Consider the following 20,200-nt stretch of genomic DNA (forward strand, 5'->3'; position numbering starts at 1 on the left):
CTTCCACAGAGAGAAACAACCTCTCTGCATCTACCCTTTCAAGTCTGCTTCTACATTTCAGTAATCTCACCTTTCATTCATCTAACTCCAATGAGTGGCAGGCCTGTCCTACTGAGTCTATCGTCAGGAGAAAAGTCCCTGCACAGCCAGGATAAGCCTGGCGAAACTTCTCCGGACCACCCCCAATGGATTCTACAGCTTCTGATCCTAGATCATATCTCTTCTGTCTCATACTAACGAAGCTACCCCACCGCCCTCTTCTTTATGCCTGTCACTTTCAACTTTTTCTTCAAGTTGGATGGTCTCAAGGAAGAGCTCCCCAGCAAGTCAGTGGGGGTTTTGCATTTTGACAGGGAGGTTTTGCAGATGCCCTTCCTCTATCCTCCAGCAATGGAGCTCAGATGAGAGAATTTGTTGTGGAAGTCTCATGCCAAGGATATGGATGGCACTGCCTGCCCAATGCAGCTGTTTGATGGTAACCAAAGTTGCTGATACTGGCCTGAGAGGTGAACTTTGACATCGGAGGCCCAATCCTGGTGGTGGATTTGCAGGATTTTGCCGAGACATAACTGGTGATATTTCTCAAGGGATTTGAGCTGTGTACTGTGTAATGTCCATGTCTCTGTCACACACAGGAGGCTACACTCTGCATTTGAGAGATGTGTCTGCCACTCGGGCAAGGTGAGAAGGTACAAGACAAAATTCCTTTATGATGACCTCAGTTGGCGCGAGAATTGAATCCATGCTTTTGGCATCACGCTGTATTCCAAACCAGCCATTCAGCCAACTGAGCCATCCAACACCCTCAAATAAACCAGTTGGACCGTAACTTTGCGTCGTGTGACTTCTGACATGCAGGAAGGTGGGTAAAACTGCTGCTCTATAGACTGTGAGCTCGCTGCCTTGTTTGAGATCTTTGTCAATGAAGAGGACTTAGGCCCAGAAACACCAATTATTGCAAGAGCAGATTGGACCAGTGGTAATCCTCTTTCAATGCTGGCGATGTTGCTGCTCAGAACTGTGGGGCTCGCTTGTCCCGAATGTAACCATCGGAGGAAGCTAAGGAGAAATCCCACTTGCCGCAGAAGTAGGATTGCTTACCAAGATGCACCCTGGTTTAATTCTTTTTTGTTTCACACTGCTAATTTCCCTAGAAGTTAATTGCCTGAGCTGCCCTGTTATGGAAGTAGGCAGTCTTGGTAATGCTGAATATTTCGGACAGTTTTTGCTTTTCCTTCAGATTTCCAGCTGACTCAGCACTTTATAGCCTTCTGGACTTAGCAGACCTTCGTTAAGTTATGCTTTGTCCCTCTTTCTCATCCTTTCCCTGCCTCTGCACTTGCTTATGACCTGCTGCATCACAGTTTTCCTGAATCTCTGCCTGGAAACATTATTAGCCTCTCTGAAGGTCTGCTGAGTACTTCGAGTGGTTTCCCTACTTGTTTTAAATTTTTAAACACCCCAGCATTTTGCTTTTTGTTTGATTAAAAATGAGTTGCAGCGGTTTGTAGAAAGAGGGAGCAGTGTAGCTGGCCCATTTTTTGCATCATTTGACAGTCTGCATATGTAGGCAAATTTTTGCAATGAATCCGAGATAACAAGGTGTGGAGCTGGATGAACACAGCAGGCCAAGCAGCATCTTAGGAGCATAAAAGCTGACATTTCGGGCCTAGACCCTTCATCAGAAAGGGTCTAGGCCCGAAACATCACCTTTCCTGCTCCTAAGACGCTGCTTGTCCTGCTGTGTTCATCCAGCTCCACGCCTTGTTATCTTGGATTCTCCAGCACCTGCAGTTCCTATTATCTCTTGCAATGAATCCCTTTGATTGGCTTTCTGTTTTCTGGTTCCACCCTTGATCTCCAAAATCTTACACCTTCCCGAGCACATTACCTTTAGCCAAGGAGCTGTTTTACTGGAATGACAAACTTGACGCATTTCCTTTCACTGTGCAATTTCTATAATTCTGTAATATTACACCTCATCTGCATTACATTCCTTCAGGAGGAAAATGCAAATCACCTGAAAGATGTAGCTCCTCTTCAACACAAAAGCACTTCACTAGATTCAGAAAAAGCACTGATAGAATGTGATGACTTTCCCCTAAAGAAATGGTTACAGTTTTAAGATTTCAGTGCTTAATTCTAAGCCAATTCTTTTTCACTTCTTTACGTTTCGGTCATTTGGAGAAGGCACATTGACACAGTGCGAGACAATTGTAATTTTTAGGTGTGCCAGGAGTGAAAGCTGAAACCAGTTTTTCAAGCAAAAACATGGGAAGAGGTGTGTCCAAAGGTGTATTCATTTATCAGTGCTATGATCACTGCTTGTTGCAAACAATGTGAAAGTAGTAGGATTTGACAGGACTATTCCTTGTAGAGGTTAAAGCCATGGCATCCATGGAATCACCACAGACCAGCAATGCTGACCCTCCATCAGACTGCATTATACCTGGAGGCACCAAATTGCTAACCAACATACCCGATCTTTTCATGATACCTGAACTTGTGAGTACAACAATGATGATTCATTCAAACAAAATAGTCAGAAATTGGATTTGCCTTTTCTGCTTTGGGTGATTGGGCTATGCACAGATGCACAGTGTCAACTAAATTTGTTTTTTTCTTTCAAAGAGCAGGAGCAAGTTGTCTTTTTATTTAAGCAACATCAAAAATAGCCTCTTCTCAATAGAATTGTAAAGCAAAATTGTGCTGAGCTGTATAATGAGTCATTGGAATAGATGGTCGAAGGCTGGGGGAAAAATTTCGGTTTCAAGGAGTGTATTAAGGTATTAAGGGTAAGTGGAGAGGTTTAAGGAAGGGGATTCTGTGACCTTAGGATCTTGAAGGCTGAAGGCAAAATCACGGGTAAACCAGCTGAAGGGACCTGATCAAATCACACTTGAAACACTCTCCGGTGCTGTGGGACTGGAGGGATGGGCAAAACAATGGAGGAATTTGAGAACTTGAAACTCACAGCTTTGCTTGACAGGATGCCAATGTCGGTCAGTGAGTTCAGTCTACTCTGACAGGTGACTGTGATTCAGCGTGTGTTACAAAACGAGCAGTCGATTTTTAGATGACTTCAAGTTACAGAGGGTAGCACTGCTGTTCAATTGGCAGACATAGAGACAAAAAAGGGGTAGGGGTGAAAGTTTCAGCAGTAGACACGCTGAGACAAGAGACAACTCGGGCGATTTTATTGATGTGCAAGTCAGTGCACTTCCCACATGGTGTGATTGGAAGCTCATCTTCAGCTCACATATGAGATGAAATTGTGCGCGGCCTCAATTTCACTCGAAGAGGAGGAAAAAAGTCTTTCATTTTAATCAACTGACTTCAAAAGAAGTCACTCAGTAAGTTGAAAACAAGAAGCCAGGCTGAGATAACGGGGTGTAGAGCTGGACGAACACAGCAGGCCAAGCAGCATCAGAGGAGCAGGAAGGCTGACATTTCGGGCCTAGACCCTTCTTCAGAAAAAAAGTCAGACTTGTCTTTTTGAATTTATAGCAATGTATCCAACCAGAGCTAACTAATTACCTCCAATCATTGCAGATCTAGCTGATCACCAGTTGCTTCATAGGTGTAAGGGGTGGGGCAAAAATCCCCATCAGTTTATGCACATACCCTGGACTTAAAGACCTCTGAACGCAGAAGTTGCGGAAATTACTTTGGGTTAAATTCACCAAACTTTTGGGACTCCAGAAATCATGGGCTGCAACTGAATCAGGAAAAGGCTGGCTGGGACAGAGTGGGTAATATGCAAGCCCAGGGGAGATGTCTGGAACAGTGGTTAGCTTGCAGGAATTAAAGAAAGACCCCCATCCATGTCCCAGCTTGAAAACAATGCAAGCCAGTCTACAAGAAACAAACAACATCGACAACTTCAGAGATAGTAAGAACTGCCGATGCTGGAGCCTGATAAAACGCAGCGTGGAGCTGGAGGAACACAGCAGGCCAGGCAGCATCAGAGAAACAGGAAAGCTGGCATTCTGGGTCGGGACCCTGCTTCAGAAATGGCATTCAGAAACGTCAGCTTTCCTGCTCCTCTGATGCTGCCTTGTTCAACAACTTCGGACCCTCGGGAGCATGCAAAACCATTCAATTTCCAATCATGCTCGGGCACAAAAATACTGAACATTTCACACATTGTGCTACATGCAAACCTGTTTCACTTCGGATGCAAAAACCATTCATATCACTGTGCGAAACTGAACAAATACTCATTCAACAGAAATGCCAGACATTCCAAAACTATCAAAACCATTCACCTCCATCCAAAAACCATTCACAACTACTCCAGTGATCAGGAAGCTCATTCAGCCTCCTGAGGAGGAATAATAACTTAACAGATTTGATGGGAGATAAGGGAGTTGGGTAATTGGGTATAACTGGAGATCCTGAATCCGGGAAGGTGGAGAAGTGAGTGAAGGAAGAAGAGGAGCAGAGAAAGAGAGTCAGTGTACCAACAGTCCTGTACTGTAAGTGGGCACTGTGAGTTCGGGCTCTGTGAGACCAACCCTGTGATACCAGCAACATGCCCTGATTCCAACATCGTGTGTGCTCTGAGGTGGGCTCTGCAAGGAGTGTTCGAAAGCCCGAGCGAGAAGCAGGCTCTGCTCATGAAGGGAAGCAGCCATCGCAGCCACTGAACATGAGCAGCTAACCACAAGCCTCCACTCGACATCCAGAGGCAACCGAAGGCATCCAGAGATGTGAAACACCACCCGGGGCAACAGCAGCATCATCTGCCACCATCCAAGGCAATAACCTGCTTGCAAGGACCACCAAGAAAGAAAGAAAACCCATGGTACCCACCGGTCTGGTCCCATGCACCTAATCGCATCAGTGGACACCACTAGAATGACTATTACGATTACTTGTACCCTTAATTAAGTCCCAGCTACTGCAAAAGACTATGGACAAGAGCCAGTCAAGATCGCATTTTCACACCATGGCTGAGCCTAAGGTCTCCGAGACCCTCTGACCCAGATTGGCTAGTCTTAGATAGAGGAAGGTGAAGTTTGGGAGGGCTAACGGTATAAGACACCCCTCAGGAAGGAAGGTGGAATAGGACTCTGGGTCAGCAGGTACTCTCCCTCCCTCCCTCTCTCTCTCTCTCTTTCCCTCCCTTGTTAGCATGAATAACAGCCACCCACTGTATCTATTTACCCATTTGTCAAGTCTTGGCTGCAAGGCTTAACTAGGGCTGAAATTATCTTGGAGACAGGTCTCAGACAAAGCTAGCCAGTTTTTCTGATATTCACTTTCTTGTTTATTGTAAATATATTAAAATTTGCTTGTTTGTTCAGAGTTTTCTTTGCCTTTGAGAGTTTTCTCTCTCAACCATGACTGGTAAAACGAATCACCTGATTAATATCCCATAGCTATTTGTAAATTGATTGCCATGTTTCCCACCTTATAATGATGGCTGCACTTCAGATGCTACACACTGGTTGGAAAGTACTTTGGATATCAGGAGGCACTGTGTGAATGCAAGTATTCTCTCTATTTTCTTTACTAAACTCAATAGCACACAAAAAAAGCCCACCCTCACCCTGACATGGCTGAGCGTTGGCTGGTGAGAACATAAGAACGTCCTCTCTCCATTCAAATGCTGTCAGTAAATGTTGGAATCAGCCAATTTAGCTGTTGTAACAGCGAGGTGTGGTTACCTGCTCCACCTGCAGGCTCTGTGCCCAAGATTTCAAGTTCCCTGGAAGGATTCTGTAAAAATAGTTCTTTTCCAGACATTTGGAAGTCAACAACTTTGCCACTAATGTGCTTCTAGCCTGGAAATATTTCCAATGGGCTCGGTGTGGTGTCAGGTTATATTCCAGCAAAGGTGAAGGGATGGAGCAAATCAATAATTACAAAGACATAGATAGCATGGGATCTTAAGGTAATAGGAACATTGGTCAGATTGGAGGTAATGGGAACTGCAGATGCTGGAGAATCCAAGATAACAAAGTGTGGAGCTGGATGAACACAGCAGGCCAAGCAGCATCTTAGGAGCACAAAAGCTGACGTTTCGGGCCTAGACGCTCCATCACCTTTTCTGATGAAGGGTCTAGGCCCAAAATATCAGCTTTCCAACTCCTAAGATGCTGCTTGGCCTGCTGTGTTCACCCAGCCCCATACTTTGTTATCTTGGTCAGATTGGGATGTCTGGTCGGCACCGAAGGGTCTGACTCTGTTCTGTGTTGACTCCCGCCTGAGTCATTCAGATCTGGATTTTTTGACGAGTACCTTGTTGAATTAATGAATCCCCTCTTAAAGGAGAGAAAACAAGAGGCCTGGAGTCTGCCAGGGTTTGACAGTCACCCCAATGCCTGGCTCCGCACGATCCAGTGACTGTGGGAGGGGGTGAAGGAATCCAGCTCCTCTTTCCGAGGGCAAGCAATCCACTTTGGCTAGCAAAATGGGGTCCACGTGACAACATTGCAGTTTGTAGACACATTGTATTTTCTTCAATGAGGAGGACTGGGTGCGGAAACCATTCGGAGTCATTGAGGGAGTCAGCCTGGGTTGATGACAAAATAAAGACTTGCTCTTCTTCCTACAGGTTTTCGGTGCGTTAGTCTGGATCCTTGTGGCTTCTATCAACGTTGCCGACAAGAACAGCCAAGGCTGGGTGATATTTGTCTCCCTCCTCCTCTTTGTGTTGACTCTGCTCCTGCTGATCTGCTATTTCTTTGGATGGCCTCGGAATTCCACAGCCTGGTGTTTCTTGGTAAGTGGGCAATGTGTCATCATAATTACAGGCTAGGAGTAGATTTACCTACATTAAAAAAAAAATCACCCTTGCAATGTGGGCACCGCTTGCAAGGCCGGTATTTATTGACCATCCCAGATTGCCCCTTTCAAATTTTCCAATGGCAGGAGAGACAGCCACATCGCTGTGGGTCTGGAGTCACTTGTAGGATAACGGACCTCCTTCCCTGAAGGATGTTATGAAAATGATCAGGGTTGGCTCCAATGCTGTGATCGTTATTGATATTTATTCTGGACCTATGTTTAGTCTTTTTTCCTTCATCTGCCCTCACGGGATTTGAACTCGCGTCTCTGTGGTGTGAATCTGGTTTGCTAGTACCCTAGCCTAAAAACCGTGTCGCCACTCCCACTTTCAAAAAGGCACAAAAGCAAGCACAAAGATTGAATTTGAAATTGTTGGGTCAGTTTGAGGCAGTGCCTACCTCGAAAGAGAAGGGGAGGAAGTACAATGGAACCCTATCACTTTCTGGTCCAATGTGGTCGGGGTTTGAAAATCCATTACCATCCCTTCCAGGTCCCCAGGGTCAGAGTCCCAGAAGTGCCCACTGCAGGTCTTCATGTTGCAAACTACAATCCTCATTTGGAGCCTATTGCACCAGAAAAGCAAGAAGAAATTAAAGAGAATTCAATCAAATAAAGTTTTTTAAACCTGTGCCAGGGTCTCTCATCTACATGGGGGGCATTTGAGCTCAGTGGTGGGATCTTCAAACCCTGTGGTGGGAATGTGATCTCTGTGATGGGGATTCGATCCCTCTCATAGGCATGTGTTTCCTGTGAAGGGAATCTGACCTCTGTTGCGCGGATTGATCCCCCTGGTGGGGGTATGATCTTTACGCTTTCTCTCCATTTACATCTCTGCTAAGAAGCACTCTGCCTACCTCCTCTGGGGCCTTTAGAAGCTGAAATTCTTTAACTCAATAGGAAATCACCTGTGAATCCATGGGCATTACCTCAGCCAACCTCTTACCCCTCTCCAAAGTAGTTACAAAATGCTGAAGGATTTGAGTGCCTGTTTGCTGTTTGATGTTTAGAGACCATAGCAGGGTGGGTGGCTTCAACACCAAGGATGGGGGTGGTGAGGTGGGATGACTTTTTATGCGCACACTTCCCAGCACATGGTCCCTCAGTCAGCCTCTGATGTACTATAGTGAATACTGTATTGTAAGAAGTGCCATCTTGCTGGCTTTTTGAGGTGGGGCAGTCCACGAGTGACCCTTTGTTCGTTTGCTTGTGGTACCCCAATGTGGCGGGCACCATTTCATGCCCCCCGCCCCACCAATTGGTGAATTGGCAGGTGTGCAGGAAGGTTACCCAAGGACCTAATCAGGGTGGAGCTGGGGAAGTGGTGAGGTGCTCAATGACTCTGGTGCCCCTGGATTAAATGTCCCGGCTCCCAGCACCAAAGGTACATGAATGGGAACTATGCCATCAGCTCGGCTAGTATTTGCAAGTTGCCTCTGCTTGGTAGGACACAGTCTGTAGAACATATGCCTCTGATCACACGGCCCTGGATTCAATCCACACTTCAGGAGTAGAGCACAATAATCAAAGCCGAAAATCCAGTGAAACAGGAAGGGAGAGCTGCACTGTTGGAGGTGCCATCTTTCAGATAAACTGTTAAACCAAGGCACCATCTTCCAGAGGAACACCACCAAATGCGAGTTCTTCTCCGAGCAATGCACCATTCTGACCTCAAAATGGACTCCCTGTCTGGCTGTTCCTCAGTTGAAAAATACTCATCCTTGTGCTCAAATCCCTCCACAGACTTCTTCATCCAGTTTCCTCTGGCCTGTACATCCCTTTGAGATCTCTGTACTCCTCAAATTCTAGCCTTTTGCGCATCCCTGGTTTTCATCATTTCATGGCTGGTGGCTCTGCATTCTCCTGTCTCTCCTCTTCTCCCCTACCCCCCACACTAACTGTTTCAGACACTTTGTTAAGTGTGACTTTGGCACCCCAATGCCTCAGATTTATTCTGATAATGTCCTCATGAACTGCCTTGGGGCGTTTTAATACGTTAAATGCACGTGTAATTTATTTTGAGAAATCCTTTCCATTACAACACAGATATTCAACTGATTAAGGTGTCTTTTAAAGACACCCACCATCTACAACAATTCTGTGGTGGCAATGCTTTCACATACAGAAAAGATTTACAGGGATGTTGCTAGGGATGGAGGGTTTTTGCTATAGGGAGGGTCTATATAGGCTGGGGCTATTTTCCCTGGAGCATCAGAGGCTAAGGAGGGCCCTTATGGATGTGTATAAAACCGTGAGGGGCATGAATAGGGTAAATAGACAAGGTCTTTTCCCTGGGGTGAGGGAATCCAAATCTAGAGGCCATTGATTTAAGGTGACAGGGGAAAGATTTAAAAGGGACCAAGGGGGTGACTTTTTCATGCTGCTTGTGTGGAATGAGCTGCCAGAGGAAGTGGTGGAGGCTGGTACAACTGTAACATTTAAAAGACATCTGGATGGGTACATGTTTAGAAAGGGTTTAGAGCCATATAGGCCAAATTGGACTAGATAAATTTAGGATATCAGGTTGTTATGGACAAGTTGGACCAAAGGGTCAGTTTCTCTGCTGTACAACTCTATGTTGATTTTGGAGCAAGCGCTTGGCTTTTAGAACATGGAACATAGAGAACATAGAACAGTACAGTACATGTTCTTCGGCCCACAATTTTGTGTGACCTATTATCCGACTGAAATCAAACTACCCTTCATTTTACTATCATCCATGTGCCTATCCAAGAGCCACTTAAATGTCCCTAAAGTATCTGACTCCACTACCGCTGCCGGCAGCACATTCTACACTCCCACCACTCTCTGTGTAAAGAACCTACCTCTGATATCTCCCCTATACCTTCCTCCAATCACCTTAAAATTATGCCCCCTCGTAATAGTCATTTTCGTCTTGGGAAAAAATCTCTGACTATCCACTCTATCTATGCCTCTCATCATTTTGTACACCACTATCAAGTCACCTGTCATCCTTCTTTGCTCCAATGAGAAAATCCCTAGGTCCCTCAACCTTTCCTCATAAGACCTGCCCTCCAGTCCAGGCAGAATCCTGGTAAATCTCTTCTGCACCCTCTCAGAGGCTTCCACATCCTTCCTATAATGAGGTGACCAGAACTGAACATAATATTCCAAGTGTGGTCTTACTCAGGTTTTGTAGGGCCGCAGCATAACCTTGTGGCTCTTAAACTCAAGTCCCCTGCCAACGAAAGCTAACACAATATACACCTTCTTTACAACCCTATCAACTCGAGTAGCAACATTGGGGGATCTTTAGACGTGGACTTCAAGACCCCTCAGTTCCACCACAATGCCAAGAATCCTGCCATTAACCCTTTATTCCGCATTCAAATTTGACCTTCCAAAAATGAAACACTTCACACTTTTCCAGGTTGAATTCCAGCTGCTACTTCTTTGACCAGCTCTGCATCCTGACAATGTCCCTTTGGAACCTACAACACCCTCCTTGTTATCAACACCTCCACCAACCTTTGTAACTTTGGCAAACTTACTGACCCACTCTTCCACTTCCTCATCCAAATCATTTATAAAGATCACAAAGAGCAGGGGTCCCAGAATAGATCCCTGTGGAACATCACCGGTCACCGAGCTCTAGGCTGAATACTTTCCATTTACTACGATCTTCTGTTTTCTATTGGCCAGCCAGTTTTGTATCCGGACAGCCAAATTTCCCTGAATCCCATGCCTCCTTACTTTCTAAATGAGCCTACCCTGGGGAACCTTATCAAATGGCTTGTTAAAATCCATATACACCACATCCACTGCTCTTCCTTCATCAGTGTGTTTTGTCACATCCTCAACGAATTCAATAAGGCTTGTGAGGCATGACTTGTACATCACAAAGCCACGCTGACTGTTTCTAATCAAACTGCGCTTTTCCAAATAATCATAAATACTATCTCTCAAAATCCTCTCCAATAATTTGCCCACCACAGAAGGAAGACCGACCGGTCTGTAATTCTCAGGATTATCCCTATTCCCTTTCTTGAACAAGGGAATAACATTTGCCACCCTCCAATCTTCTGGTACTACTGCAGTGGGTAGTAAGGATGGAAGGATCATCGCCACTGGGGCAGCAATCTCCTCCCTCGCTTCTTGTTTACACCTTGGGTATATCCCGTCTGGCCAAGGGGACTTACCTATCTGCATGTTTTTCAAAATTTCTGGCACATCCTCCTTCCTCACATCAACCTGCAACATCAGCCTGAAGCTACCACAACAGGTCTCAGGCGCTAGGAGAGATTAGGTTTAGATGAACATTTGAACTTTTAATAAATGCTGTTTTTCTTGGTTTGTTTCAACAGGATGCTTGCTATCATGGTATTGCAGCTCTCTTTTATTTCAGTGCTGCGGTTCTGCAAGCGAATTCAACAGTACGTCTCCAAAGTTTCAATAACAAGGTGTACAAAACTGATATTGCAGCAACGGTAAGCCTACAATCTCTGTTCAAATGGTGCAGTCCTGTCATTCCTGTCTCTTTCTCCCTCGCTCAAGGCCCAAATCAAAATGAAATGCATGTTATACTTCATATTTTCTGAGGTGGAGAGAGCGACAGAGAAAGAGAGAGAGAGAGAGAAAGAGACAACCAGTCCCTGTACCACAGACCTTAAGTACTTTTCTGCACAGTTAGAAATGTACATTTTTTTGTAATTCGTTAGTGGAAATGGGCGTTGCTGGCTGGGCCAGCATCTCTTGCCCATCCCTAGTTGCCCTTGAGAAGGTGGTGGTCAGCTGCCTTCGTGAACCGCTGCACTTCATTTGCTGTGGGTTGACCCACAATGCTATTGGGGGGGGAATTCCAAGAATTTGACCCAGTGACAGTGGAGGAATAGTGTTGTATTTCCAAGCCAGAATGGTGAGTGGCTTATGGTTTCGGTGTGGAGGGCCGTCCCTTCTGACAGGGACTGAGTATAAAGTGGGGAGGGCAGGGCATGGTGACTGGGACCGGGGTGGGGGAGGGGGTGAGATTGGTGTGGAGGGCGAGGTCTGAGTGTAATTTTGTGTAGAGAACCCATGCCACTAGCAAGATGGGGAGGCAATGGCCTAGAGGTATTGTCACTGGTCCATTGATACAGTGACCCACATAATGTTCCAGGGACCCAGGTTCGAATCCTGCCATGGCAGATGGTGTTATTTGAATTCAATAAATATCTGGAATTCAAAGTCTAATGATGACCCTGAATCCAGGGTCATTTGTCAGGAGAAACCCCCCCCCCCCCCCCCCCCCCCCCCGTCTGGTTCACTAATGTTCTTTAGGGAAGGAAACTGCCATCCTTACCTGGTCTGGCCTACATGTGACTCCAGACCCACAGCAATGTAGTTGACTTTAACTGCCTTCTGGGCAACTGGGATGGGCAATAAATGCTGCCAAGCCAGTGATGCCCTCATCCTGTGAATGAATAAAGAAAAATAGAAATCCTCCAGCAGGCAGAGGGTACCTGAACTTGAGCATCTCCCCGGCCCACAGATAGTCCACCTGGATATTCTTGGCGACTTGCCAATGTGCTGTGAGCATGTGCTACTCCAAGGAAAATCTAGGGGCTATTATTGAACAGAAACTCAACTGGATTCACCTTATAAATAATGCATTGACAAAACCAGCTTAGAATTGCGCAATGAAAAACTCATCTCCTGTCCACCATCTACAAGGCACGAGTCAGGAGTGTGATGGAATACTCCCCACTTGCCTGGATGGGTGCAGCCCCAACAACACTCGAGAAGGTCGGCACTATGCAGGACAAAACAGGCGGCTTGATCAGTGCTGCGTCCGCAAATATCCAGTTCCTCTACAACCTACACTTGGTAGCAGCAGTGTATACCAGCCACAAGATGCACTGCAAGAATTCAACAAGGCTCCGTAGCCAGCACCTTCCCAACCCAGAAGGACAGAGATACATGGGGACACCACCACCTGCAAGGTCCCCTCCAAGCCACTCACCATCCTGACTTGGAAATATATCGCAGTTCTTTCAGTGCCGTTGGGTCAAAATCCTGGATGTCCCTTCCCTAATGGCACTGCGTACACACAGTAAATGGATGGTAGCTGTTCAAGAAGGTAGCTCACCATCACCTCCTCCAAGGCAACTGGGGATGGGTGATAAATCCTGGATTGCCAGCATTACCCGAGTCCCATGCGTGAATGGGAATAAACATGATCTGGGTTAAGAAGGCTATGTCCACCTCGTGTGCCTCTGAGAATCGAGTGGAGGTGTCATACTTTTCACATTCTGCCTTCCCCCCCTTACAACGCCACCCCCTCCCCCCATTTAACTGCCATGCCCCCAGCAGCTCCTGATTAAGTTTGATGGTGAGATAAACTCCAGCATTTCCCACCGAGCTGGGGAGTGGGCAGGATACAAGGCAGAGGTCAGCAGCGCATACGCTCACTGCTTGTTCTCTGCCATGGTGTAGCTGTTGATTAACTTATAAGATGATCACATGAGGACATTTAACAGGCATACACACCAGGAGCAAATAGCTGGTGGAACTTTAAATGCCGCTGTACACACATCATAAAAATAACTACAATTTAAAGATTAATCCCGCATAAGGAGAACTTGAATTTATGATGCATCTGATTAACACCCTCAGAAATGTCCCATGAGTGTGGCAAATCACTAGCAGGAAACCTGGAGCAGAGGAGGGGATCCGAATGTGATAGGACAAGTGGAGGTGGCACTGCCAGTGCTGAGCAGGAGGTAGAGGGTAAAATTTTTACCCAAACATGTCAGGTAGCACAGTTCTAGTCCAGTTTGAAATCTACTTACAGTGCCAGAATAAACAAGCACAAATTCAGCCCGATTTGACACCAAGTAAATGATTTTGAAAGACGCCGACTGTTATTATATACATAAAATGACAAATCTATTTGCTCACACAGCCTGATTCAATAAACAACAATGAGATTATCAATGAACTTATTTTTTGATGGTCTTGCTCATGGAAGAATTCATAGAGTTATACAGCACAGAAACAGAACCTTTGGTTCAACCTGCCCATGCCGACCAGATATCCTAAACTGATGGAGTCCAATTTGCCAGCATTTTGTCCAGATCCCTCTAAACCCTTCCTATTCAAATAGGAAGCTATACTCATATAGCCATCCAGATGCCTTTTAAATGTTGTAATTGTACCTGTGATATTTTTGCAAGAGGGCTGTAGAAAGAGGGGCGATGTTTAGCCAACACTAATCTGCATTATAGTTTGAGGATGGAGATGCGGTTGTTTGAGGATGCAGCTTAGGGGAGGTCCCAGAGAGGGAAGCTCCCTGAACCAAATCCTGTCACAAAACAGTTGATGAGATAACAAAGTGTAGAGCTGGATGAACACATCAGGCCAAGCAGCATCAGCGGAGCAGGAAGGCTGACGTTTCAGGCCTAGACCCTTCTTCAGAACTGTTGGTGATGGGAAGATAGAACTCTGCACTCAGATACCGAGTGCGCAAAGTTTCTGACACTTTGCAGCTCGTTTCAGCTTGCTGAAGATTAACAGTAGAAAATGAAAAAGAATCAATATATGTAGGTTGCACGTGAGGAAACAGGCTCCTATGTCCAAGAATTTGTGTCTGACACATTGAATTAGAGACTGTAAGCAGCTACTTCTAAATCTCTATATCTCCAATTGGTAGAACTGACATTTGATCCGAGTTAATACATATCTACCGTGTAATTAGGGGTAATACTGGCAGGGCATTCATGCATTCCACACTGAGACATTCTATTCATCGTTCGATATGTAAGAGGATCCTAGAACAGCCTGTCAGTTACTGAGGGTCCAGTAGCGTGTTGATCAATAAGAGGCTGTATTTCTTGAGAAATGGAAGGTCGTGAGGTCTCTCTGGGTCAAAGTGGTATTTGCTAATGACAGTTCAGAGCACTGCAAATTCTCTAAGGGAGACTTGGTAATTGGGTGCCAATTTAAGACTGAGATGAGGAGGAATTTCTTCTCTCTGGGAGTTGTGACTCTTTAGAATTCCTTGCCACAGAGAGCTGTGGGGGCACAGTCCCTGTGTATATTTAAGGCTGAGATAGATAGGTTCTTGATTAGTTGGGGAACTGAAAGTTATGGGGAAAATGCAAGAAAATGGACATGAAGAGTGTTAGATCAGCCATGATCCTATTGAATGTTGGTGCAGCCTTGAGGGGATGAATGGCCTACTCCTGTTCCCATTTCTTATGGCCTTGGTGGTCTTACTATCAATTACTTGAACTAGGTATCTATGGCATACTCCAGGACACTGCTACTGAATGGCCAGTCTTCTGAGCTCATTGATGACAACTGGATGCATAGACCTGTCACCGGGGTTTTTTTCTCTTTATTCATTCATGGAATGAGGGTGTCACGGCTAGGCCAGCATTTATTGCCCATCCTTAATTGCCCAGGGTCAGGAGTCACATGTGGGCCAGACCAGGTAAATGTGGCAGTTTCCTTCCCTATATTTTTGATAAGATAGCTGACAATCTGACATGTACAGATTACCGTCAGCATGTTTCATCGTCAAGATTAAATTAGATTCCCTACAGTGTAGAAACAGGCCCTTCGGCCCAACAAGTCCACACTGCCCCTTGAATCATCCCACCCAGACCCATTCCCCTATAACCCACACACCCCTGAACACTACGGGCAATTTAGCATGGCCAATCCACCTAGCCTGCACATCTTTGGACTTTGGGAGGAAAGTGGAGCACCTGGAGGAAACCCACGCAGACACGGGGAGAATGTGCAAACTCCGCACAGACAGTTATCCGAGGCTGGAATCGAACGCGGGTCCCTGGTGCTGTGAGGCTGCGGTGCTCACCACTGAGCCACCGTGCCACCAAAGAACTAAGAAAACTGTGAAGATGGAGTTTGTGGCTGGTCAGCATGTTGTACAAATTCTCTCCCCCAAAGTCACCAACAAACATCCAGTAAACCTATGCCAGGATAAATGGATTCAAGGAGGAGAAATACCACTCCAAACGCACATCTTGTTGGTTGACTCACAACTGCCCTCTGAAATGGCCGAGCCAGCCTCTCAGTTCAAGGCCATTTGGGGATGGGCAACAAAGTCTGGCCTAGCCAGCACCACCTGTATCACATGAAACCATAAACAGCAATTAATCGCTTCTTGGATTGTGCGCAGTAAGTTGCAAGGTGTAGTCTTTCATAATGACATCTGGTAGAGCCACATCAGCACAGGTTCATCGTAACACCATCAGATGCCAATGAATGTAGCTTGGTTACAGATTATGGGAGGAGTGTTTTTTTTTTGCATTTCCAAAACATATATAACCGTTGGTAGAGGGACAGATTATCAGAGTTGGAATAAGCAAGCATGAAATGGCTTTTGATTATCTTTCTAGATATCACTTGATCAGTCATCGATTGCTTTGATGAATACCTTGACGCCAGTTAGGCGTAAATAGCATGGAAATGTCTAAGTATGAGAAGAATTTATAAAAATTCAATTGTGGGATGTGGGCATAACTAGCTGGCCAGCAATTTTCATTGCCTATTCCTCACTGCCCTTGAGACCATGAGACAATAAGATGAAGGTGGTGGTGAGCACAATGCCCTTAGGGAGGGAATCCCTCATTCAATATCAGTATGTGGGCAGTTGAAGTTCCTTCATAGAATCATAGAAACCTTGGCTATTGTACCCATGCTGGCCCTTTGAAAGAGCAGTCTCAAAGAGTGCCACAACTCTGCTCTTTGGTGTTAACCTTGTAAACTCCTCAATCTCAGATATCTGCCCAATTCTACTTTAAAATTACTTATAGAATATGTAGCCACCATTTTTTTAAGGTAGAGCATTCCAGACCATTCCCAACAATCCTCTGAATGAAAGAACCTCCCCTCATCTCCCCTCTTAGAGCAGCACAGTGGCTCAGTGGTTAAAACTGCTGCCTTACAGCACCAGGGTTTGATTCCAAGCTCAGGCGACTGCCGTCTGTGTGGAGTTTGCCCATTCTTCTCGTGTCTGTGTGGGTTTCCTCTAGGTTCTCTGATTTCCTCCCACAGCCCATAGATGTGCAGGTTAGGTGGATTGGCCATGATAAATTGTCCATAGTGTCCTTGGATGTGCAACTAGGAGGGTTAGACATGGGAATTGCAGGGTTACAGGGGTTGGGTGGGTGGGATGCTGTTCAGAGGATTGCTGTGGACTCAATGGGCCAAATGTCCTGCTTCTGTAGGGATTCTGTTAGGTATTGTCACAATAATTTTTAATCTCCAGCTACTAATGCACATGCTGGCAGGAATATTTCTTTTCCCACTTATGCTCACAAAATCTCATCATTTTGAAATCAGTTAAGTCACCCTCTCTGTTTGAAACAGAACAGTTCTAATTTTCCCAACATTTCTACCCTTTCCTCATATGCCTGGTAATATCTTGGTGAATTGTCTCTATATTCTTTCTAGCAACTCCATACCTTTCTAAATATCTAGTGTCCAGAATTGCCCACAATATCCCAGGCGAGGTCTAATTACATTTCTGATATGATCTCTTCACGTTTATATTCTCAGCATTGATCTAGAACTGCAAGTGAATGACACATTTTGTTAACTTGATATCAAAGATTTACGCATATGGGATGGTTGGTTGGCTCAGTTAACTAGATGACTGAGCTGTGCAGCAGAGTAAAGTTAGAAATGTGAGTTCATTCCTACTTTGGCTGTAGTAGTTCTTGGGAATACGCTTTCTCTCTTTACCCCAATACTTCTGGAGTGATTATCCAAACTTGTACATAATTGTTGTCTCTCTGTTTCTAAAGAAGAGAGATGCCAAAGGTTCTCTGTGGACAATGCCTCTACATGTATGTATATATGGACACCATAATCTCCATGTTCATTTGCACTTGTCAAAATCTCGCCTTTTATAATGTCTTACCACAAAGAGTGCCACTTCTCAGGTCTCCATATTGAGCTCTATCTGCCACTGCTTCACCAACTTTCGTACAACGTGAAAACTTTATAATACAATTCCCAACACCTCTTATGAAATTGCAACGAACATTGGTTCCGAAACGGGACCAAATATTTCCCATTTTGCCCACCTCTGTCCTGCTTGTCACACTTGTTCTCTCAGCTTCTCTCTCCCCACAACACTGAATGCAATGACTGAACCAACACTTAAAGAAGCAATGTTTGAAAAGGCAAATGAAAAAAAGAACACGGGCCAAGGATTTGGAAGGGGGTTTTCAAGTAAACAGAATCAACTGAAGAGATGTCACCAGTACAAGTGAAAAATGGGCTTTTTCACAGCCATTTCTGTGATTCTGTTAAATTAATGCAATGTGCAATTCCAATCTTTATTCTCTCTGAGTAACACATAGGAAAACATGTAATTAAAGTATACATGCTAAACCATTGTTGATTTGTAAACATGAATTATGATTACGTTAGAAGATATGTAATGATAATTATTTCCTTTCACTTTGCAGATATTTGCATTTGCAGCCACTGTGCTCTATGTTGCTCATGCCATGTTCTCATTCAAAAGGTGGAAATCAGTGTAACTGTTTCCGAGCTGGATGGAAAGTGAATGTTGAACTTGTGGAGACATCTCTCAGAAAGTCGATTTGTCTCCATTCAACATATATCACGACCACGCAACTGTGTATTGAAAATGGGGTGGTAATTCTGTTCGCTGCAGTGTAAGCTTATTTTAATCTTCCTGTATTTTTCCACTATTTCTGTTCCCTGCATCCCAGCCACTTCTCCCCCGACCCATACTGCCCATTGTGACAGATTGTTCAACTGTCGAGAGTTTTGAGGTAATTACGGATGGGAAAAGGAATTCAGTCCCAAATCCATCTCAACTCAGATCAACAGAAGAGCATACTGTCAATATATGTTCAAGTGGGGTTCGAGGGTTCGAGCTATAGGGAGAGGTTGAGAGTGCAGTGGGGCAGTTGGGGCTATTTTCCCTGGAGTGATGGTGGCTGAAGGGTGACCTTATAGAGGTTTATGAAATCACGAGGGGCAAGGATGTAGGTGAATAGCCAAGATCTTTATCACAGGGTAAGGGAGTCCAAAACTAGAGGGCTTGGGTTTAAGGTGAGAGGGGAAAGATTTAAAAGGTGCGTAGGGGGAAACTTTCACACAGAGGGTGTGCACATATGGAATGAGCTACTAGAGGAAGTGGCGGGGACTGACACAATTATAACATTTAAAAGGCATCCGGATTGGTATACAAACAGGAAGGGTTTAGAGGGATATGGGCCAAATGCTGGCACATGGGACTAGATTAATTTAGGATATCTGATTGATGTGGACAAGTTGGACCAGGGGTTGGTATAACTCTATGACTCTATGATCTATGACCAAGGCAATTAACATGGCTTGCCTGAATCCCTCTACCACATGTCGGTGTGATATAAAACCTGGCACATCTCTCCCTGGACATAGGGGGCTGGTTATACACGGGTACAGTCACCCAGCCCTCCCTTAATTGCCCTGCCTTCCAAAATTCGGAAGCACAATTCAAGACAAAAGGAACATTCAAAATTTCTCCTGTCAAACCCTGATGGATTGTGCACTGCGTAAGATTTTCTTTCATCCAACATTCAGTGAACAATTAATCTGTTCTGTCTGTCAGTCCCAAACTTTGACCAACTTGGCAAACCTGAAGCAAAACACTGAGGATGCTGGAACTCTGAAATCAAACCAGAAAATGCTCGAGATGCTCAGCATGTCTGGCAGCACCCATTTCTTGAACTGCTCTGTTAACTACATTTCTCACTCTTTGAAGAAGCTGCCAGGCCTGCTGAATATTTCCAGCATTTTCTGGTTTTATCATCAATTTATGAAATGTAATTGTATGGAAGTGGTGTGAAATGTAACCACTCAGCTTCAGCCCTCAACTGAGAATGTAAACTACACTGAATACAGTAAAATGTGAAAAACTGAATTGTGAAGGCATTACTGTAAGGTCTGAAACACTTCAACAAGACCAGGCAACTAGGGACAGACAATAAATACAATGTTGAAAGGACTGCTTGAGAATAAATAGGAATGTGGAGACTGGCCTGATGTGACTGGAGAATTGAACACTGCAGAATCTAACTTGTGTACTTCACTGTCAGCAGATGATTGGGTCATGTTTTAGGAGAGTCATATTAATATCTGAGGATTACAGATGTAAAAGAATATGACAAACGAGATCTAAGATGGTCACTGTTCATCTCATTGCAGCATCAGGCCAACAATGGCATCAAGTCTCAGTGAACTGAAATGATAAACCAGCTTAAAACAAGATTACATCAGAGATAATGGGAAGTGCAGATGCTGGAGAATCCGAGGCAAAAAGGTGTAGAGCTGGATGAACACAGCAGGCCAAGCAGCATCTTAGGAGCAGGAAGGCTGACCCTCCAGCGTCTAGGCCCGAAACGTCAGCCTTCCTGCTCCA

The 20,200-nt window shown here is 45.0% G+C and overlaps 1 protein-coding gene across 1 annotated transcript; it reads left to right on the plus strand.

Moving 5' to 3' along the window:
* Positions 1–2,299: 2,299 nt before the first annotated feature.
* Positions 2,300–19,702, plus strand: LOC125452809 (myelin and lymphocyte protein-like). Its single transcript, XM_048531680.2, has 4 exons — positions 2,300–2,505; positions 6,563–6,730; positions 11,118–11,240; positions 18,234–19,702. Exons 1-4 carry the CDS (start codon positions 2,389–2,391, stop codon positions 18,306–18,308), a joined length of 483 nt encoding a protein of 160 aa, XP_048387637.1. The 5' UTR covers positions 2,300–2,388; the 3' UTR covers positions 18,309–19,702.
* Positions 19,703–20,200: the final 498 nt, after the last annotated feature.

Source organism: Stegostoma tigrinum, chromosome 4 (genome assembly GCF_030684315.1).
Source record: "Stegostoma tigrinum isolate sSteTig4 chromosome 4, sSteTig4.hap1, whole genome shotgun sequence".
In the NCBI taxonomy this organism is placed as follows: domain Eukaryota; kingdom Metazoa; phylum Chordata; class Chondrichthyes; order Orectolobiformes; family Stegostomatidae; genus Stegostoma; species Stegostoma tigrinum.